Here is a 22,530-nt window from a genome sequence, read left to right as displayed (position 1 = left end):
GTGACATCCCTCTAAAACCAGAAAAACTAGCCTGGGCCTGCCAGACAACACTGGGTCCAGGGTCACTGCCAAGGAGAGGTGGCTGCTTTATAGGGGTCAAGGGAGGGCCATTGGGAATGATGGCTCATCACATACTCTTCACATAACTCTATATAAAGACACTGACCCCAAGAAGCTCCCTAACAATGACTGTGTAACCTGGGAAGGTAGCCAGAGAGACTAGGGATGAGCTTAAAGGAAAAATCTCAAGGCGCAGCAGTGGACCAGGGTGGGAGGCCTACCTGGACCCCTGGGTGGAACTCCCCCAGGAGCCCGGGGGGACGGTGAGGGGCATGTAGAGGGAAGTGAAGGGTAGAGCTGACAGGGAGGAGGGAGCCCCTGACAGGGCCATCACCAAACGGGATGTTTCTAAGGCTGGCCATAGGCACAGTCCTCACTTTGAGAACTGGCAGACTGTTTGGGGAGCCTGGGGAGAGCAGGGCAGAGTTAGGAGAGAGGGGAGAGCAGGGCAACTAGCTCTTCAGGAAGCAGCTTTTCAAATTTCAGAATAGAGAGAATTAATCGGGGTGATCTTAAGGGGCAGACCGTCCAGGATAGTCAGGAAGTTCTTAGAAATGAAAGTAGTCCCTTAAGGAAAAGAAGACAGTGACCAGAAGCTGACATAGCTACCAGGGAAGCCCTCTGTTGAAGGAGATAGGGAAGCAGTTAAATGGAAAGGAGGACATAGTAATCAAAGATGAAGCAAGAATACGGTCCAGAAGTCACCAGAGTGACCTGAAGCTTGCAGTGAAAACTCAGGATGACGGAAATGACTGATGCACATATTTGGAAAAAACAATGAAAGAGCACCGGTCCCAGAGGCCAGTGGTGTAACCTGGGGTTGGGGGGGGACGATTCTTGAGTCCTACCTTGTTTCCAGTGTTTTCTTTTGAACTTGAAAAAGAAAAAATGGTGGTAGAAGAGACCTGACCCAGTTTGGATGATTCATCTCCTGAACTGGGCAAGTTTTGTCCTGGTGTGCTGAGGTTGTGGTTGGTGACCTACAGGTCCTACTTGGAAAAGTTCGTTCTCTTTTTGTTTTTTAAATTTAATTTATTTCATTCTTATTTTTGGCTGTTTCGGGTCTTGGTTGCTGCACGTGAGCTTTCTCCAGTTGAGGTAAGCAGGGGCTCGTTGTAGGGTGCAGTCCTCATTGCCTTGGCTTCTCTGGGGGAGCACAGCTTTAGGTCAACCGGCTTAGGTGGTTGCCCCACGTGAGCTCAGTAGTTGTGGTGCAGGGGCTTTGTTGCTCCAAGGCACGCGGAATCTTCCTGGACTGGGGATCAAACGCGTGTCCCCTGCGCTGGCAGGCCGATTCTTGGCCACTGCACCTCCAGGGGAGCCCAGGGTTCATTCTTGATTCTTTCCCACGCCAAACCCCGTATGGACCTTGGGGAAGGCCTCTGCTCTCTGTTCTTCTCGTGATTTGGATTTGTGTCTTGGGACTATTGATGGTGGTACTGGCAGAGAACAGGCCAGGGGGACAGGGTTGAGCTTTTAGGAGCTTCTCACTGACTGAGCGAAAACAGTGGGCCAGCTCTGGGAAGGGAGCAGTCACTGGGGAAACGTGAGGGACTTCTTTTGGGAAAGGAGCAGTGCAGGTAGAGTCTGGGGCTTGTGGTTTAGCAGCAGCATGGGGGAGAAGAACTCCTGAGGCTTTGCTGATTGCAAACCCTGTGTACGTCAGTACAGGAGGATGTGGCTTCCAGAGAAGCTGGTGTGGGCTCAGGCTCCTCTGACCGACCCTCAGTGGGGGCTGGGAAGTGAGACTCCAGGTTCCTTGAGCCTAACCGCGTGCCACCTTCTCAGAGCCCTGTGGGCAGAACAGATGTTCCAGCCTCAGAGTCCTTCAGTTTGGGGAAATTTAATTTTATTTCGTTTGGAATTTTCATCCCTCTTATTTTATTGATCTCCCCTTCAGTAACTCATTATTAGTTAATGAGTTAGTTAATCTTAATTACTTATTTGGACCTCTTAAGTTGGTCTTCTGATTTTCTCTCTCTCTTTCTTAATACTATTATCCATCTCCTTATGTTCTACTTTTTGAAAAATTTCTTCTAAACTTACATTGAATTTTTTCTTTGACTATTTGTAATTTTAATTTCCAAGAGTTCTTTTTTGTTCACTGAATGTTCATTTAAAAAAGAAAAGAGCATCTGGTCCTATCTGATCTGATCTGTTAATGCCTCCTTCCATTTCCATATATTATGTGTTAACATATCTTAACTGCTGGGTTTTTCTTTTTGTCCTCTTCTCTTTGTTCTGGGTGTTCATACCTTAAAAAAAGAATCTCTTTACTTTTATTTCAGTTGGCTTTTTGAGAGGAAACAGTTTAATCCACTTTATCTAATTGCAAGTTTATTCTTTTATTTAAGCTTTATATATCTTTTTAAGTGTGTCTTTTAAGACATTTTAATGTGATTGATGGATTTTAAAACATCCAATATAAGAGTCTGAATCTTGATCAGGGAGTTTAGCCAATTATATAATCACTATAATTGCTATTCTATTAGGACTTCTTCCCTCTTATTTAATGCTTTCTACTTATGTATTCTCACTGCTTTTTTGTGTTTTTTTTTTTCCTTTCCCTTTCCTTTTTTGTGTATTGAATTTTCTTCTGCTGGTTTGGAAGTTATATATTCTTCTTGTGGTTCCTTCTCACTTATTTGGCCCCATGCCTTACCTCATTGCTGTCTTGGGTCTTAAGAGTCTCAGCACCATCCTGCCTTTTTCCGTTCTCTTCACCTGTGCTGGTCCTGTGACATCTTCAGGGCTGGATTCTGTGCGGGGACAGCAGCCCTTTTCCTTTGCCACCTTGCTCAGAACTGGACCGGGCTCCTTCAGGGCTCTCCTGGAAGGTACTCCCCTGCTCAGCAGGAGCAGGAGGTTCTATGCACGTTTGGGGGCTGGTAGGTTCCAAGGAGGGAGCAGGAGGATGGACGAGTCTGCGAGCTCTGCCGCACGGCTGGGAGCCCCAGGCCTTCTGAAGCTCTTCCACAGTCTACCTCTGAGACGTCTACTCCCTGCTTCCAGCTTCACTCTCAGATGCTGTGCAGAGCGGTGTCCCACAACCCACAAAAGGTGGGAAACAAATGAGGAGAGGGAGCCTTGGCAAGATGATAGGGAGTGGCAGGGACTAGGTGGAGGTGGCACGGGCACACCCCATCCAAGAAGGCAGCCGTTACTCAGCACCACCAACTCCAATCAAGCAACAGTGTGGCCCCCGCAGTGCCAGAGCTTTTGGGTTTTTGAGAGAAACCAGAAAATTGGATTTTCTATGTGAAATCTCCCATAACATTTTACAGAACTCGAATGAACTTTTGGGCAAACCTAATATTTTTTGGCTTACAAATGTTTATAACCCCCATGTAGCCCACATGGAGAAGACTCTTGAGAGTCCCTTTGATTGCAAGGGAATCAAATCAGTCAATCCTAAAGGAAATCAACCATGAATATTCATTGGAAGGACTGATGCTAAAGCTTTGGCCACCTGATGTGAACAGCTGACTCATTGGAAAAGACCTGATGCTGGGAAAGATTGAGGGCAGGAGGAGAAGGGGACGACAGAGGATGAGATGGTTGGGTAGCATCACTGACTCAGTAGACATGAACTCGAGCAAACTCTAGGAGATGGTGGAGGACAGGGAAGCCTGGAGTGCTGCAATTCATGGGATTGCAGAGTCAGAGATGAGTTAGCGACTGAATAGCAACATCAAGGCAGTATACCACCTCTGGCCCAGACACTGTCCCCAGTGATCCCCCTGGTTAGTCAATTCTGTCCTTGTTCCCCTTGACTTTTTTCCTTCCTGGATAAATGTCCCCCAGAGACGTAATTTCCTACACCCCTCCCATCTTAGCCGCCTCTTCTGGGCCCCTTTCCTCTGTCTGCCTGTTAGTCTAGCATCTCAGTTTACCAGTCATGGAAGTGGGTCTGGTGTCATTCACACCATCATGCGCTATTTCTGTTCTGTTAGCCGTCCCCCTTGTTTGCATCATTAATCATCTACTAAATGAATAACTCGGGGGTAACCATCACTCTTGCCCCGTGAGTGTTGGGCACTCGGGTTTGGTTTTCCTGGAGCCTGTCTGCAGCAAGAGCCCATGAAGCCTGTTCCTAGAAGTCCTGGGAGGGACTCTGCTTGCCTGCTCGCTGGGCTGTGGCTGCAGACAGCACGTGCAGGGCCCGTCTCCCTCGTGCCTTGGCCTGCAGAGGGCAGACCTGTGGTGTAGCCCAGAGCTCAGGACCTGGGAGCCTCCTGGGGGCCCCCTCCTGCCTGCCCTGGTCTGTCCCTGCCCGAGTGGCTGGAGCCTGCAGCATTATATACTCTGGGCAGTGGTGTGACTCATTCCTCGGCAGCCCCTCCGATGGGGAAGTGAAACCACTGCACCTGGTGAGGCTTGACCTTTGGGTGACAGCAGAAGTAACTGCAAACGCAGGGCTCACTGCCTCTGGGGGAGAAGCCCTCTCCGCAGCCAGGCTATGAACAAAGCTCTCACCTGGTCTGGCCTGGCCCTGTGTGGCCTCCAGGCTGGGGGCTCTGGTAACGGTTTCTGTTTCCTTCTCCCCCCGCCCCAACACTTTTCTTGGTGACAGCTGGAAGTAGCCGTGGTCACAACTGAGAGAGCCAAACATTTTTACAGCCCCCGGGATGTTCCTGTCACCCTGTACAGCGACGCTGATGAATGGGAGGTCAGTGCTGGGTCCCTGGGCTGAGTTCCCTCATGTCCATATCAATGGGACAGGACAGTCCTCCCTGCAGCCATGGTCCTGGCGGCCCGAGCAGACAGGCTAGGCTCAAGCCCGCGGTCAGGGCCTCTGGGCAGAGGCGATGAGGAAAACATCTGTCTAGCTTCTGGCCTGCAGGAGGCCCACAGTCTCCTCCCACCCCAGGCAGAGCTCAGCGTTGGCCCCGTGCCCGGGGTTGAGTGTCCTTGTACTTATCTGGGCTGATGAAACCACAGAGGAGCCCTGTTCCCACCACCCTCATCCACGTGGCTCCCAGCGTCGGGGCCGCCGGGAACGCCTCACTTCCCACGGCTGCCGGGCTGCCCTGCTGCTCTCCCGCGCCGGGGCAGGCACTGGTCGATTCACCAGACGTCAAGTGTGGGCCCCACAGGGGTGCCCTGCCAGGCATTTTTAAACATTCTCAGCCTAGAACATTTCTGGCTGGCCCGTCTCCCCCACCCCGCCCCCTCCATTTCTCACCGCCCAGAGCCTTTCCACTGGCTTGGACAACCCAAGCATCCGCCTCAAGCAGACAGGCCAGGACTTCCCTGCCAGATGTCAGTTCTCTTGAAAACCAAACCATAAAGGGAATAGCTCAGAGAGACAAGGGGCGTTTGTTTCCTCAGGCCTGGTTTCTCTCAGGCCGTTGGTGCCACAGCCAGGGTTCACCAGCGTAGCTGCAAAAGGGGTGGCAGTGAGCTGGGGTGGGGGGCATTCAGGTGGTCTCCTTTGGGTTCCTGACTCAGTGCCCCAGGCCTGTGTCAGCCCTCAAAACGCTCCGGCCCCTCCTCCCTCCACTCTGAGAGTGGCCGGCCCAGTGACCCCACTTCCCTCGCTCTTCCTTCCTTTGCCAGATGTGGAAGCGCCGATCCGACCCAGTTCTCCACATTGACCTGCGGAGGTGGGCGGACCTCATGCTGGTGGCGCCCCTCGATGCCAACACTCTGGGGAAGGTGGCCAGTGGCATCTGTGACAACTTGCTTGTGAGTGGCTCGCCGGGCCTGCCTCCCTCCCAGGGCCACGCTCACCGTGGGCTAGCTGCAGGCTTCTTCTGGACAGTCTTCTGACCTGGGAATCCCTGTATGGTGGGCTGGTTTGCTCAGAACACAGTCCTCTGGACCACCTTCCACCTGGCCGCCCCTATGCTCTGGCAGGTGGCCAGATGGCCCGGGTCCCGATGGGTGGACTTGACTTGCAAGTGCCCTCGGAGGTGTCCACCCCTCAGGCCCCTGGGTGCTCATGCCCATGGGCTGCCCTCCACATGCTTTCCCGCTTGCCTCCCTGCCCAGCTCTGTTGCCGGTTCCCCTTAGCTCTGCCTTCCCACTAGGACCTGGCTATCTATAGGGGCAAACAGATAAGAGTGTTTACCTCCTCATGGATCTCCCAGGCACACTTATCTCTCCTGTACTTTTAACCACAAGGCTGAGAGGTAGTTTCCCTGAAATTGTGGAAAATTAAAGGGGAAGAAAGGAGACAAGGCAAGAGGCTCGAGGTGGAGGAGAGGAAGAGAAGTCCAGCTGTAGAGTGGGGGTCATCTTCGGCCTGAAGGACCTCCAGGGAGCTGCTGTCCTTAAGGAGCCTTTGTTTACATGAGCATCTGGGTGTGTGCCCTATCCTTCCCACCTCTTTCGTATTACCCCCCTTCCCTCATTCATCCAGCTCTTTTACCTGCCAGGGACCAGGCCCTATGTGGACAGACACACAGGACACAGGGAGCTGACAGTCTGGAAGGAGAGGGTTTTTGGCCTGTGCTCTGGTATGTGCTATGTCAGTCCTTTGACAATGGAACCACCATGTTGCACAGTATCGGGCATACAGTAGGCATTCAGTAAAGGCTTATTGCATGTATGAGGTAATCAGTAATTTTGCTTCAGCTAACAGCAGAAGGTTTTTTCAGAGTTTAATATGACGAAATCACTAATGAAGCTGGGTCGAGGTTTTGGGGGTTAGATAGGGGGTTCGTCTCTCTGTTTGCTAGTTGATGGGTGCTTAAGGTATTTCTCGAAGAAGCTGCTAGTGATTTAAGTATTATTTGAATTAGATCACAGGTGATCAGAGGAAGAGCAACACACAGATCGTGTGGCAGGAGCAAGGGTGGGGAGTGCAGAGGAGGGCAGGCTTTGGGCTGCGTTGTCAAGAATGCCTCCCGGTGGGGCTGGCGCCTGGTTGACAGGACATCAGAACGAGTCAGGCTCCGGGTCACTTTCATCTAAGTGCGTCAGCACTGCGTGTAACCAGCACCATCTCACCAAATGTCCAGGCTTTCCTCTGGCTGGTCAGCAGCCAGCTGATGTGACAAGGCATGCTGATCTCTAGGAGCTAAGCCCCGGCCTGGGCTGACTCTCTGAGAGCTCCTTGCTCACTCCCGAAAGCTCTGCTTTCCTCTTTTCGTTAGAGCTGCCAGCGCTCCCTGGAATCTTTGGAGTTCCCTCCTACTGAGTTGGCTGAGCAGTAGAATGTGTTCCCAAGACCAGACCTGAGGCCCTTTGCCTCAAAGGTTTCACTTGAAGGTGCAAGTATTTCAAAGAACCGCAAATCCTACCAAGTTTAAACTGTTGTCGTCATGGTCTGTGGCTCTGTACTCTCTCGAAAGATGTTGTTTCCTTATATTCTCCCAAAGGAGCTTGCCCTGCTTCCCCCCTCCTTCAAACCTTCTCCCTGATATTGGGGTGCACACTGTCTAGATCTTGGGGTGCATGGCGCTGTGTGCTAAGTATGAACCTACGTTCCCAGTCTCTGGGCCCTGGGCCTGGGTGACGTGCATCTCTGTCTGTCCTGTGGCCCACTCAGGCTCTGGCCCTTCTTTGTACTAAATAACCAAGCAGATCCAGAAAGAGGAGATAACTTCCCTGGGTCACCGGTCTAGCTGGCAGCTGGTCTCCTATCCCAGATCCAGGCCTTCTGTCCGCCCAAGCAGATTCCCAGGGGCAGAGCCTGAGGTGCTACATACAGCGTTGGCCAAACAGAAATGACCGTGGGAACTGATGCCTCCTTTCAGTCCTCCTGCTGCCAGAAGGTTTGGTGGAGCTGTGGTTTGTCCGGGAAGCGCTGAGCTTTGTAATGAGATGGGAAAAGCTGGAGACGTGTGGGGCACAGAGGGGCTGAGTTTCTGCTCTGGTGGGCATGCTTTGCTTTGAGGGCATTTAGAAACTCCAGCCCTGCCACCACCCACCTCGCACGGAGTCAGGGGACTCCTCTAGGTATGCTCATGGCTTCTGCAGAAGCAGCAGGTGGCATGGGGCCAAGAGGAAGTGTGGACTGAAACTGTCCACTCACAGCCGGGTTGCCCCACCGCGAGGACTCGGTGGGGAGACAAGCGCTGTGTCTGAGATGACGCGAGCAGCCAGGGCCTGAGGCTGTGCTGACCCACTTCCTTCCTGTCACAGGAGAGGCCAGGGGCCCTGAGGAGGGCAGGCATTTTCCCTGGCCCATCCGTGGCATTGTTCTCTGGACTCCCCCTCTTTTCCCAGACAGCGTCCCCTTCAGGGAAGGGGTGTGCCCACCACTGGCTCCCCGAGGGGCCCACAGCCCAGGCAGAGGTGCCTGGAGCAGTCAGAGCCCAGGGGAGTGCACTGCTGTGGGCCCCTGAGTTTATTTCCCTCCGAGGCAGCCCCTGGCCCAGGGAGCCTGTCTGTAATAATAACAGGACCTACTATTTCTGGAGCCTGTATTTGTGCCAGGCCTGTGCAAAGAGCTTTATAAGCATTTTCACCCTCCATCCGCACGACCACCCAGGGAGAGGGCTTTTGCAGAGAGGAACCTCAGACTCCTGTCATGAAAGGACTTGTTCAAGTTCTCATGGCTAGTCACAGCAGAGAGCACAGCAAGATTTGAACCCAGGTCCACGTGATTGCAAAGCTCACAGCACTGAAGACTCTGAGCTGGTCTGTCCTTTTCATGGCTGCTCTGGTATTGACTTGGAGGGGCCTGACACCGGGAGGTGGTGAAACCGCACAGGGCAGTGGAGGACGGCATGGGCGCGGTGCAAAGCTTCACCCCAGATCACTGTCTGGGTGTCACCCTGGGTAGTGGCTCACCTCCTGGAAGTGCAGCTTCCCCTCGGTGAAATGGGACAGCAGCTTCTTTACAGGGTCACAGGGCGGGCTCATGTGGTAGCACGTGGGAGAGGGTCTGGTCCCGTGGAACCTGTTCTCATGGCCACGCTTTCATTGGCCTCAAGTAGAGCTAGTGTGGGGCAGACGGGCCCACCTACCGGGCATCCTGGTCCTCAGCTTTGCAAGAGCTGCTGCGAGGTATGGCTGGCTGTAGGGAAGACAGATACTTGGGCACCAGGAGCCCTTTCTGTACAGAACTGGAGTTATGCTTGGAGGTGGCTGGGCCATGGCCAGCGTTAGTGGAGCAGCTCCTGTATGTCGGGCCCTGTGTCAGAGCCTAGGGGGAGGTGAGAGGGACCCAGAGACACATCCTCGAAGTAACGAAACAGCAGACAGTGGCCCCCAGTCACCCCAGGCCTGCAGCTGGCTGTGGCCTGGAAGCAGTGGGTGACAGTTGGGAAGTCTGGGGAGGGGTGGCAGGCAGAGCAGCAGGCACGCCCCTCCTTCTTCACAGACCTGTGTCATCCGGGCCTGGGACCGCAGCAAACCCCTGCTGTTCTGCCCGGCGATGAACACCGCCATGTGGGAGCACCCCATCACCGAGCAGCAGGTGGGCCAGCTCAAGGACTTCGGCTACATCGAGATCCCCTGTGTGGCCAAGAAGCTGGTCTGTGGAGACCAAGGTGGGTGTCTGGCCAGGCTCACAGCTCATTCCTGCAGCCTCATATCCCAGCCCGTTGTGACCTCCAGCTCAGCTCTCTCACCTGGGAAATGGAAGTGGTAATTCCTCCCTCTTGGAGTTGTTAGGTAATGTGCCCAGTATCCTCCCTGGCATGCAGCCCAAACAGCTCAAGGTGGTTGCTGTAACCATTCCTGGGGCCTGTCCTGGGGGTGGGGGGGTCTCTGATGGGACTCAATGGATCTGGCTCAGGCCTGGTCCTGGCCTCAGGCACTGGGCTCTGGGTGGCACACTCGGGGAGCCCTGGGAAGGGGTGAGTGGGGGATGGTCCCCTGCCCGTCTGCAGGGCCACAGAAGAACTCTGCTCCTTAGGTCTGGGGGCCATGGCTGAGGTGGGCACCATTGTGGGCAAAGTGAAAGAAGTCCTGTCCCAGCGGCAGCTCCCAGCAGAGCTGAACCCAGGATTTCTGTCACCCGCGTCCCTCTGAACTCAGGAGGTGTTTTCAGGCCAAGTCGGTGAAGAAAGTGGACTTTGCCAAAATGTGGTGAAGACTTCTGCTTCCGCCGAGTAGTGGTCTGGCCTGGGCCTGCTCTGGAGCCTCCCAAGGGCCATGACCTGCCCCAGGTCAAAGTAGACCAAAGGCCCAGGTCCCAACTTCTTCCAACCGGGAGACACCTGCTTTCCCGAGTTCCTCCCCACCTTTTCCTAGGATGGGCACAGTAAGCCAGAGGACAAGCTGCGGAAGTGTGCCTGTGCTCTGGGAAGGGGACATAGGAGTGACCGAGAAACCTTGATCCAACGTCATGCCCAGGACTTGCCTTTAGAAGGAGCGACTTGACACCACAGCATCGACTGGAGACCCCGGGCCTGTGGAGCTTCAGCTCCTCAGTGGGCACAGGAAAGCCTGTGAGTTGGCCAGACTTTGAGATTTCCTGCAGACCATGCTGTGAGATTGGGGTGACTGAGAATAAAGAAAAGTGACCTTCTGAGAGACTGTCCTTCCTTTGCAGCCTGTCTGTGGTTTTAGAGGTCAGAGGCTGGGGGAGGGTCTAGGCTGGTAATTGACCATCATATGGTGGTTTGGGGCAAAGGACTCTGAAGCCAGACAGCCTCTCGTTCTGATCCCAGCTCTGCTGCGTGCCAGCAGCGGGACCTTGGCTCGGGACTCAGCCTTTCTGACCCTCACTTTCCTCATCTGTATTATCCTACCCTCATGGAATTGTTGAGAGGACTTAATTAGATAATGTGTATAAAATGCCCACCCTACTGCCTCTCACCCTGGAGGGGGGCATGGCAACCCACTCTAGTATTCTTGCCTGGAGAGTCCTCTGGACAGAGGAGCCTAGCGGGCTACAGTCCATGGGGTTGCAAAGAGTTGGACGTGACTAAAGCGACTAATACTTTGACTGCCTGTCACATAGTAAATGTCAAATAAAATGGGAAGTTAAAACTAGATATGTATTCATACCAGTGAGCTTTTCTAACGTTTACTGAAACAGACTGTCATTTTGGGAAAAACAAAATCGTGGACCGTAAGCAGATGTGCACTTTATATAAGTGACAGGGACACAGCCAGCAGGGTTGGACCCTGCCCTGGAACCCAGGCCCCCTGCTTCCTGGTGTCATCCTCATGAGCTTTGCTGTGCCTGAGATGGGGCCTCGGTGTCTGTGCCTGCCTCCGCAGCAGCATACTCCAGAGATAACAAGCTCTGCCCCAGGAGTCCTCCGCTACCCTGCCTTTGACCGACTGCTATCTGGTGGCTGCGTGTGGAGGAGCTTGTTTGACTGGAGCTGAAGTTGGGGCTGGCTTCTGGCCCTCTTGCCTTCCAGGCTGGTGTGAGTGGGTACCCCGCTGCATGCCCTCAGACCGCTGAAGGGTAGAAATGCCTTGGAAGGGCCTTGGGGTGGACCATTAAGAAGGCTGAGCACCAAAAAATTGATGCTTTCAAAATGTGGTGTTGGAGAAGACTCTTGAGAGTCCCTTGGACTGCGAGGAGATCAAACCAGTCAATCCTAAAGGAAATCAACCGTGAATATTCATTGAAAGGGCTGATACTGAAGCTGAAGCTCCAATACTTTGACCACCTGATTCAAAGAGCCGATTCATTGGAAAAGACCCTGATGCTGGGAAAGATTTCGGGCAGGAGGAGAAGGGGATGACAGAGGATGAGATGGTTGGGTGGCACCACCGACTCAATGGACATGAGTTTGAGCAAGCTCCGACAGACTCTGGGAGATGGCGGACAGGGAAACCTGATGTGCTGCAGTCCATGGGGTCGCAAAGAGTCATACACAGCTGAGCGACTGAACAACAGGAGGCCTGCTGGTGGTAACCAAGGCTGCCTCCAGCAGCTTCCTAGAGCCTTCGTCTCTGTAGCACCTGACCAAGTGATCCTTTGGGATAAAATTGCCTTAGGGCACTGAAGAAAAGAACCAACTTCTTTTGCTGGGTTGGGGGTCGGGCATGGAGAGGCCCTGGATGACTGAAATCCAGAGGCAGCCCCAAAGTTCTGTTTAAGTGGATTCTGACTTGTTCTATTCACATCACCCTTCCTTTCCCTCAGCAACCTCCTAACGAATGGCGAGGCTTCCAGTTTTTAAAAAGATCTTTTTGTCTATGCTGCATACAGCATGTGGAATCTTAGTTCGCCAACCAGGGATGGAACCCACGCACCCTGCATTGGAAGCTCGGAGTCTTAAGCCCTGGACCACGAAGGACGTCCCCTGAGACTTCCAGTTTTAGCAGAAAGTGCTGCAGAATGCTTGCTGTGTGCAAGGCTCTGTGCTGAGCACTTTAAGGAGGACAGTTGCTCAGGAAACCTGCTATAAGATGCCTGTTTAAAAATGTCACAGTAGAGAAGTTCATAGGCCTGTCGAACTGCTCAGAGCAGGACTGAGCCATGTTGACTGGAAGGAAAGAGATGACCCAAGGACGTGGGCCAGCTGGGAGTCCACCACTCCATCATGGCAGTCCTGCATTCTGAAGGAATGAGGATCTGGATAAATGGGCAGGGCCCGGAGAGCCCACGTGTTCCCTGAGCCACGCTGGAGCAGAGGAGAGGACAGTTAGGGCCCTGGCTGCATTTATCCCATCTGCCAGCGGGGTGCTGAGGTGGGACTGACAACCACCGCCTTCCCCAGGAAAAAGCTCTTGAAGTTGTCATCATCTTGGGTAGGCATGTTTCTCAGAGAAGGTGCTAGCTTCGCTGATGATTTTTATAGAATTCTGGAAGCTTGGCAGAATCGAACATTTGGTCTGAAATTCTCGCTGTTTGGAGTCTCTCTAGGCTGCCATGGCTGCTGCTGGGCAAGAGGCGGAAGTCTCCGAGGCCCTGCCTCCGCTCTGGACCAACTCCAGCTCATCCTCCACACAGCTGATGTGTCTCCCTGCCACCTCCCCCTGACCTCCAGGCAGTATCTTCTTGGCCTTCTGTGATCTGGCCCCTGTCTACTTCCTAGCTCCGCCCCTACCACACACCAGCTCTGCGGGTCTCCCTGTCTTCTTGCCAGACTGGACAACCTTGGCTGAGCTTGTTGCTTCTTGCCTTTGCATATGCTTTTCCACTTTTACTGGAAGATCATTCTTCTCCTGGCTGCTTCCCGCACACCTCCAGATTTACCTGGATGCCACTGCCTTTGGAAAGCCTTGCCTGGCCAACTCAGGCAGGAGAGGGCGGTCCTAGCCCAGGTTCCCATTGTGCCCCATCTTATTTATTATACCATGGAATTGCAGCAGTAAGTCTGTGTCTCCCTGAAACTGGGATCTCCTGGAAGGCAGGAGTTGTCCTGTTCCTTACAAAACCTGGGAAGTCATTCCAAGCTTTTTGTACAGGCGGGATTTTTAAAAGCTGTGTATTGGGGGCTGGAGGGGGATGAAGGAGGGGCTGTCTTGCTCCTTTGTCACCCAACCTAGGAGCCATAAAAGCAAAGACAGATAAATTTGACTACAGAAAAACAATTCCACCTAGCAGTAGCCCAAAGGCAAGGTTCCCAGATGGCACAGTGGTAAGGAATCTGCCTGCCAATGCAGGAGACACAAGAGACTGGGTTCAATCCCTGGGTTGGGAAGATCTCCAAAGAGGTTATATCAATTTACACTCCTACCAGCAAAGTATGAGGGTGCCATTTTCTCACCTTCACCAACCTAGTAAGTTGAAAACCCTCATTTCAGCTAGAAATCCCCTCCCTTTCCAGAACCACGGGTGTGGCCGAGGCCTTCAGCACAGCCTGGCTTCCCTGACTTAGCCTCTGGCTTCCTCCCCGACTCCAGCTTCTCAAGTCTCCAGTCTGTCCTGCATGTTCCATGCAGCAGGTCTTTACTGCACTCCACGCTCACCATGAGGCTGCCCTGCTGTCCAGCTCCTGACCCCCCAGCATGCAGAGTCCAGGACCCCACCCAAGTACCCACATAAACAGCGTGTCTCCACCCTCTGCCTCTGTTCTCACTACGCTGGCCCTCCAGCCTGAGTGCCACTCCCTCCAAAAGGCATCGCCTGGGTGCTTCTCAATTCTGAAAACTCATCTCAGTGTGACATTTTATCTGAACAAGTCTATTACGGAAGCATTGCATACAATAGTAAAGGACTGAAAACACTCGCCATGTAACAACTAAAGGCTGGTTAATGTGGTCCAGTGGTTAAGAACCTGCCTTGCAATGCAGGGGACGTGGTTATTGATCCCTGGTCAGGGAACTGAGATCCCACATGGCGTGGAGCAGCTGAAGCCAGAGTGCTGCAAGTACTGAGCCCACATGCCACAACCAGAGAGTCCAGGTCCCGCAGCAAAGATCCTGCGTTCTGCAACTAAGACCCGACCCAGCCAAATAAGAGAATATATTTTTTAAAAGGTTGGTTAAATAAATCAGGGTCATCCTTGCACTGGAACATCACACAGCCACAGTGAGGAAGCTCTCTAGGTTTGACCAGGGAAGATGTCCGAGATACATTATTAAACAAAACGCAAGATGGAGAATAATATATATTGCATATTAGCTTGTGTATTAAAAAAGCGAGAGAAAATGAGTATCTATTTGCTAGAATACCTATTGAAAAACAAGAATTCAGTCCATTGTTTGCCTCTCAGCAGGGGAGCTGAGTGGTTGAGAAACAAAGGTAGGCAGCTGACTTCATTTTAAGTTTTGAGCCAGATGAATATATTATCCACCACGAAAGCCGTAAATACATATGTTTTTTAAAGGGTTCCCTCTGCCCTTTATCCAGAAGTTGTTAAAAATGACTTGGCAGGGAGTTGATGCAAAGGACTTGGCAGGGGTATCTGGAGATTTCCATTAAGGCCTTTGGAATAGAAATGGTCTGTTTTTCTTGTCATGAGCTAATAATAGAGGAAGATGACATCTGAGTATCCCTGGGTGCTCCTTATAAGTTTTTGAGGTCCCTGATCTCAAGGAGCTAACGGTCTTATGGGAAGAAGACTCAAGGCCTTAAAACTTAAAACAATCAAGTGATGGAGAAGTGAAACTGTGTGACTTAGACTCTAAGTGCTGTGATTCAGAACTGAGAAGCAGCCAGGCGATGCCTTTTGGAGGGAGTGGCACTCAGGCTGGTGCTCCCTGGAGGGCCAGTGTAGTGAGAACAGAGGCAGAGGGTGGAGACACGCTGCCACGTGTTGAAGGTACCTGGGTGGGGTCCTGGACTCTGCGTGCTGGAGGTCAGGAGCTGGACAGCAGGGCAGCCTCATGGTGAGCATGGAGTGGGATAAAGATCTGCTGTTGGAGCATGCAGGACAGACTGGAGACTTGAGAAGCTGGAGTCGGGGAGGAAGCCAGAGGCTAAGTCAGGGAAGCCAGGCTGTGCTGAAGGCCTGGGCCACACCCGTGGTTCTGGAAAGGGAGGGGATGCAAAAGAGTTTTTTCCTTCATGATGTGAAGGAAAATCAGCAAGACTAAGGTGTTAGGCTTCCCTTGTAGCTCAGTTGGTAAAGAATCTGCCTGCAATACAGGAGACCTGGGTTCAGTTCCTGGGTTGAGAAGATCCCCCGGGGAAGGAAATGGCAACCCACTCCAGTATTCTTGCCTGGAGAATCCCATGGACTGGGAAGCCTGGTAGGCTATAGGCCATGGGGTCGAAAGAGTCGGGCACAACGGAGCAACTACACCACCACCACAGAAAGTGTTAAAACCACAGTCCTTGTGGCAAGTAGGGGGAAGGAGAACTTAATGACAATTGTGCCATGGTGGTGCAAGACTTATTAACGGTTCCCAGTCCCACCCACTAAAAAGAATTTTGCTTTGGGACTTCCCTGGTGACGCAGTGGTTAAGAGTCCTCCTTCCGACACAAGGGATGCTGGTTCGATCCCTGATGGAGGAACCAAGGTCTCACACGCCGCAGGGCAACTAAGCCTGAGCACCTCAATGAGAGAACCCACACACCGCAACCTGAGCCCTGAGCCCGCACACTCTAGAGCCCCTGCTCTGCAACGGGAGAAGCCAGCACGTCACAACTAGAGAAAGCCTGCTCGCCACAACGAAGACCCAGCCCCAGACCAGCTTATCACAGTGTTTTCTCAGGATTGTTCAGCCTGCCCTCATGGTTCCTGAGCATTTTGTGTAGAATTTGGGGAAAAATGGATTGAGATATAGAACTGAGGAGATGGGAAGAAAGGGGAAGGAATCTTACTTTTTGGGTTGGTCCCAGAGTCTCCTTTACTGTGACAGATTCTGGTAATGGGTAAAGGGAGAAAAAAGGAAAGCGTGGAGCAGAGACTTGGGGAACTTCATCCTGAAGACCTGAGAGGAGCCAAGTGGAGGGAGGCCCGCAGAGCCATGCAGGTGGCCAGAAGTTGGGCTACAGTTTGGGAATTGACTTAATAGAGTTTCCGAACTGCTAAGAGGTGCAAGGAGGTGGGGATGGGGAGTAAAAGGATTTTTGAGGAAGGTTGCTGAGGATTGTGAGTTTGACAGACTTTAATGTTCTTCAAGAAACTCAAGTAAAGATTGGGTATTTATTTATATTGAAGTATAGTTGATTTACAATATTGGTTTCAGGGATACAACACAGTATTTTTATAAATTATACTCCATTTAAAGTTATTATTTAAAATGGCTATATTCTCTGTGCTGTGCAATATATCCTTGTGGCTTATTTATTTTATACATTGTAGTTCCCTGATAGCTCAGTTGGTAAAGGATCCACCTGCAGTGCAGGAGACCCCGGTTCGATTCCTGGGTCGGGAAGATCCACTGGAGAAGGGATAGGCTACCCACTCCAGGATTCTTGGGCTTTCCTTGTGGCTCAGCTGGTAAAGAATCTGCCTGCAATGAGGGAGGCCCGGGTTTGATCCCTGGGTTGGGAAGATCCCCTGGAGAAGGGAAAGGCTACTCACTCCCGTATTCTGGCCTGGAGAATTCCACGGACTGTATAGTTCATGGGGTCTCAAAGAGTTGGACACGACTGAGCAACTTTCACTGTAGTTTTGAAACAGGAGGGAAGGGGGCCGGGCACAACCTTTAAAGAATAACATAGCTCAAGGATATGACATAAACTGATTAGAACCAAATAGGTCCAAGGTGGTGGAAGCTCACCTTCCACCAGACCTTGAGCCTCAGTATAAGCTCATTGTAACACATTAGCACGCTACATGACACAGCTACAGGCGCCGTGACAGTTGTAAGGCCAACCACAAAGGTCAAAAGTAGGCAGTGGCCCAATTCCTGGAAACTCCTACCCCTTCCCCAAAATAGCTCGAATATTCCTCCCACTCATTAGCCTATAAAATTACCCACCCTATAAAAACTGACAACCTTATATCCTGGTGCTGCTCTCGCCTTCTGAGATGGCCCACACTCTGTAGAGTGTGTTTCTCTCTAAATACTTCTTACCTATCACTTTGTCTCTCACTGCATCCTTTCTGTGATGAGACATCATGAACTTGAACTTCATTAAGTCCTGAGACCAGGAGTGATCTCAGTTAAAAGCCCATGAGTCCAAGTCCCAGTCTGAGTTACAGTTTCAGTTTGCACCTCCTCATCCCCTCTCCCTATCTTTTCCCTCCCCACTTTCCTGTCCCCACTGGAAATCACTCGAATACTAGGTCTTTTAAATGTCTTTGCCAGTGTGTGCTTCTCTGGTGTGTTGACATGGCAGGATTGAGCCATATGAAGCCCTGGATTATATCTGGGTTATGTGTATGCGTTGTGTGGTCCTTATACTGCTGAGAGTTTCATTGAACTCTAAACACAAAGCCTCATAATAGAATCAACCAGTATATTTAATTCCATTTTATAGATGGGAAAGTGGAGGTCACCCAGCCAGTTTCTCTTTCTGCCCTGAAGCCACCTGCAAATAGACTGCTGCTGCTGCAGAACAGAACTTCCATCCTTGTTAGCGTTTACCTCCCTGGGACCTGTGGAAACACCCCCTCCGCCACACACCATCACCACCACCAGATACCTTTTTTCAGTCCCAATTTAGCAGCTGCTTCTGTACATTTCCCATCCTGTAGCTTCCCTCATACATACACTGTGGTTTCTTGGGCAGCACGAAAATCCGAAATGTCACGCAACTGCCTCTGAACAAAGAGCCCTAGAGTCAGCTCCCAGTGACTGACAGCTTGTTTACACCAAGAGCTTCCTGGTGGAACCAAATATTCCATAATATTCGAAGCAGGCTTGGTGCTGCCTGGGGCAAGGCAAGGGCGAGGAGCAGGCCAGGAGAGCTGCTAGCTGTCTAATAGCAAAGGAATGCCAGCAGTATCACAGTAGGCGGCTGAGAGGGCAAGGGCCAGATGGGAGATGAGAACTTCCGGGCCTTTGGAGGACAGCTGCTAATCCAGGTGTGATCTAGGAGTATGTCAGTTACTTACTGTAACAGGCTGGCCTCATGGCAGCTTTATCTGCTACAGTGACATGGTAACTGTTTGCCTGCTGGCCTAGATAGCAAGTCACTGGGACTGGAGGACCTGCAGACTCCTTTTGGGGCCTCTGGATTCCTGGAAAAGGGTTGGGGGGAGAGTTCAAAGGTGCCTTCTGTTTGTGTGGGCAAGGTAGATGAGGGCTGAAGGGTTTCCGGCTATAGCGATTGGCTTGGAAGCCTCCCACAGAAACACGTGGATGCACGCAGGAAGGAGAGGCTGGAATGCTCCTCAGCCTTCAGGGAGCTTGGGGGTAGAGGTGAAGATCATCTTATTTTGGGGAGAGATCAGGGCTTGGGGGCTCATATATCACTGGGAGCTTCTGAAATCCACTCTCTTTGGTAGTGGAGAAGTTGAGCTCTGGAGCCCCATAGTAGGGGGAGGAGAGGAAGCTGGCATGATGGGAACCAGGGAGGGAAGGCCATGGAAGGGTGCTCATGTTTATCTAGCACCTGACCTGTGCCAGATACGTGCTTTGCTTACCTTATTTCATTTCATCCTCTAAGCAGCCTTCAAGATAGGCATTGGTATCCCCATTAAAAATAATAATAACCTGAAGTTCAAAGAGAAGGAAATAAAAGTCCTCCCAACTGCATACGAAGCCATGGCCTCTTAGAAGGGAAAGGAGAAAGTGTTATGAAGCTGCTCACATAGCCTAGACCTGAGCTGGGAACAGAGAGAGACGCGAGTAGGCTGACCATGCATCTTGTTGTCGAAGGCGGGCTCTTCTGAGAGTGAAAAGGGGCAGTAAATATGCCAGGACAATAGGCATCAAGTGGGACTGTCCTGGGAAAACCAGGATGCGTGGCCCCCCTGCCACAGAGCACCTGAAGGAAGTACTGTTCAGAAGCCATGTCCTGTGAAGTCACAGCTACCATTTATGATGTAATCCTCACAGCAATCCCTAAGGGAGAGTGTATCATCCCATTTGACAGATGAACAGACTGAGGCTCGAAAGCATCGCTTCACTTTCTCAAGGTCCCACAGCTTTTAAGTGGGGAAGATCTGGCTGGCTGCAACTCCTGGTTCTGGCTATGAGTCACGCTGCCTCCCAGGCTCAGGGCTTTGGAGGAAGACCAGAGAAAGAGACCAACTGGAGAAGCAGAGGTAAAGGGCTTGGGTCTCGGAGTGTGAGAGACCACGTGGCAGCCTCTGTGTGGCCTCTTCCAGGACGTCACGGGAGCAGTGGCTGGGGACAGTAGGGTGCTGGGGCAGGGTGGAGGCCCCAAAGGCTTCTGCAGCCTGCCCTGATCTTCCTGGACCTCCAGGGGGCAGTGGCCAAGGCCGGAATTTCTAGGGGAAAAAAAATCATCATTATGTTGCCGCATGTCTATGACTGGTGAACAGGAACACTGAGAAATTGAATGGTAGGTATCCCGGAGTCAGGACTGTCCCTTCTGGTCTATCGATCCCTTTTCCTTCCAGCTCAGTCCCTCTGGGGCTCCTGGAGAGACTGTGGGGTTTGGGATGCAGGAATACTCTAGGTCAGGGGCAGAAAGCCTGCAAGGTCACGCACATGTGGAGGGTTTGTGAGCCTTGGGGTTAGTTCCTGCTCCGTTCTCCAGCCAGCCTGACATTCCAGGAATGGATCAGCAGCCATAACACAGACAATGGAGGGCCCGGTCCAAACCTCAGATGACTTTGCAGGCTCCTTAACTCATTGCATTACAGGTGGATGGGCAGGGAATTGGACACTGGTCATCCCACCAGTCAGAACACACCACCTGTGTGCTCAGACCTGGGCTGACAGGGCTGATAAGGGAAGAGAAGTCCCTGCCCTAAGGGATGACGAGTCGCCCTGGGGTACTTCTCTCAAGTACAGTAGCCTGTGGCCTCTGCAAGTTAATGTTGCATAATCAAGGGTTGATCATGTTTCTTCATTCATAAATCTCTTTAAAAAATTAATAAACTTCATTTTTTAGAGCGGTTTTAAGTTTACAGGGAAAGTGAGTGGAAAGTGCAGAGAGTTTCCATACGCCTTCCTCTCCTACATGCACAACCTCCCCATATTCATTCATTTCTCAAATTCTGTGTTCCACACACTGTCGTGGACCAAAGGCCCAGCCCTATCATCAAGGAACGGGGAGGGAGGAAGCGATGGAGGTAAGTAGGCTTAGGGTGCCAAGGGAGCCCAGCAGAACAGTCCACCCAGCCTGCAGGGGTGGTCTGAGGAGTGAGGAAGGGCCTCAGAGGAAGTTCCCAAAGCGTTAGTCTCTCCGCTGTGTCTGAGTCTGCAACACCACGGACTGTGTAGCCTACCAGGCTTCTCTGTCCATGGGACTGTCCAGGCAAGAATGCTGGAGTGGGTTGCCATGCCGTCCAGGGGATCTTCTCAAACCCAGGAATTGAACTTGCATTGCAGGCAGATTCTTTACTATCTGAGCCACCTGGGAAACCCTGAGGAGATTCCACCTGGGCTGAATTCTAAGGGTGTGGGCATTAGCAAAGAGTAGGGATGGCAGGATTGGGGTGCAGTGTGTACAAAGGCCTGAGGCCAGAAGGCGCACTTGACCCAGATTCCGTAAAGCCCAAAGCTAACCCTTTTAGTCTGAGGAGGAAGGGTCCAGGTAGGCCAGAGTCGGTGGGAGAGGCTTACCAGTGTGGATGGGGCCAGCACTGGCCTTGAAATAGTTAGAAAGCTCAGGCACTGAATTGTGCAATTTGTGACTTTAAATGTGTCCTGAAGATGCTTCAGGGGCTTTCACTGTTGCCTCAAGTGCCAGCCCCTTGAGGACAGGATGGGTTTTTCTGGTGGCCCCGGGCTAACCCCTGCTTCGCCTCTGCCCAGATACAGCCTTGACCAACAGTCTCACATCTCACCAGGAAGCAGACAAAGCCCACCTGGCAAAAGTAAGGGGCCTGGAAGGGCTTCTCGGATCATGTCAGGCTTTCTCCATTTATTCATCCCTGGTGGTAGTTCCAAGGGAAGAGGGGTACGAGGGAAAGGAAGCCTTTTCTAACAGAGCAGGCTGACCAAGGCACAGGGAGAGCGAGGACTTGCACCCCTGTCTGCAGCATTCAAGAGGCAGCGCCTGAGCCCCCTGGGAGGGACAGCCACCAGGACCGGATTAGGGGAGGATGCCCATGCAGCCGAGCCTCAGAGCCTTGCTCACTTGGTTAGAAAGTGCAGACAGTAAAGTATGCCCTTTTCCTGTGGCTCTGAAAGAGGAATGAGGATGAAGGGGCTCTGAGGTCATCAGGGAGCAAAGATAGTCCTGGACTAGACTAGACTGGAGAATTCCCAAAGGAATCCTGCAGTAAGAGCCAAACTTCTTCCCCGCCCCCACAGCTCTGCCTGCAGCCAAGGAGCCCCACCTCGTGATGAGAACCTGCCTGTTAGAGGTATTGGGCCGTGAACACGCCCCTCTCACAAGCTTCCGGGTGAGGAGACTCACCTGTGCTGAGCCCTGTGTGCTAGGCACACATGACTTGTACTTCATCTGTCATCCTGTGAGGCGCGCACTGCCACCATCCCCATCTTAGTGGTGAGTAAACTGAAGCTGGGGGAGGTGAAGTGACTCACCAAAGGCACAAACTTACAGTAGTGGGTAGAAGGGAATAAGGTGAGCAGAGGCCCAACGGGACAGGGCCTGGGGCCAAAAGCAGTTGGCTGTGGGAAACCAAGGCACGTGCCTATGAAATGAGAACTTTCTCCCTTATGAGTTGAAGTGAACATACAACAAGGCACTTCGCTTCCCCCAAAGTTTGGGCTGAATTAATAGTGGCAAAGCATGCAGGTCAAAGGAGGAGATTGTTCCTCCTTCTTGCTGAGACTACCTGAAGGGCCAAGATCCTTTCAGGGCCCCCACTGCCTAATAGCCAGAGAAGAGCCAGCACGCTGTACCAGACTGGATGGACAGGGAGGAGCAGCCTGGGGAGACCGGTATATCCCAGACTTCTGAGGAATCTCCTGGTGGCAGAGTTCAACCCCAAGGGGAAAACAACCTGGAACTTAGGAATTATGAAAATGGAGTGAAAAATGTGAGGTAGTGAGCCTCTTATGCTGGGAGCAGATGCCAGAAGACCAGAGATGCGGAGAGGGCTCCTGCCTAGCCTAATGGGTGGTCTAGATTCAGCCCTCTCATTGATGGAGCACTTCGTGTCCACCTTTCCACCACACATGTCCAGCAAACACAGGGGTTTAGGCCACACAGATGATG

At 52.1% G+C, this 22,530-nt stretch overlaps 1 protein-coding gene across 9 annotated transcripts in view; it reads left to right on the top strand.

Moving 5' to 3' along the window:
• The window catches only part of PPCDC (phosphopantothenoylcysteine decarboxylase), a 35,776-nt gene extending 13,921 nt beyond the window's left edge, over positions 1-21,855 (top strand). For 6 of the 9 annotated variants that reach the window (XM_027521290.1, XM_027521288.1, XM_027521292.1 and 3 more), the window contains 4 exons: positions 4,634-4,729; positions 5,620-5,748; positions 9,336-9,504; positions 21,660-21,855. In XM_027521290.1, coding sequence (XP_027377091.1) covers positions 4,634-4,729; positions 5,620-5,748; positions 9,336-9,504; positions 21,660-21,853 — 588 coding nt within the window. In that variant the 3' untranslated portion in view covers positions 21,854-21,855. Of the gene's footprint in view, positions 1-4,633; positions 4,730-5,619; positions 5,749-9,335; positions 9,505-9,872; positions 10,955-21,659 lie in introns of those variants that run through there. The other 3 variants (XM_027521294.1, XM_027521293.1, XM_027521295.1) reach the window with 2 other exon arrangements.
• The last annotated feature ends 675 nt before the right edge of the window (positions 21,856-22,530 follow it).

Source organism: Bos indicus x Bos taurus, chromosome 21 (assembly GCF_003369695.1).
Source record: "Bos indicus x Bos taurus breed Angus x Brahman F1 hybrid chromosome 21, Bos_hybrid_MaternalHap_v2.0, whole genome shotgun sequence".
NCBI lineage: Eukaryota > Metazoa > Chordata > Mammalia > Artiodactyla > Bovidae > Bos > Bos indicus x Bos taurus.
The sequence above is the reverse complement of the archived record's forward strand: the minus strand, read 5'-3'. Positions and strand labels throughout refer to the sequence as shown.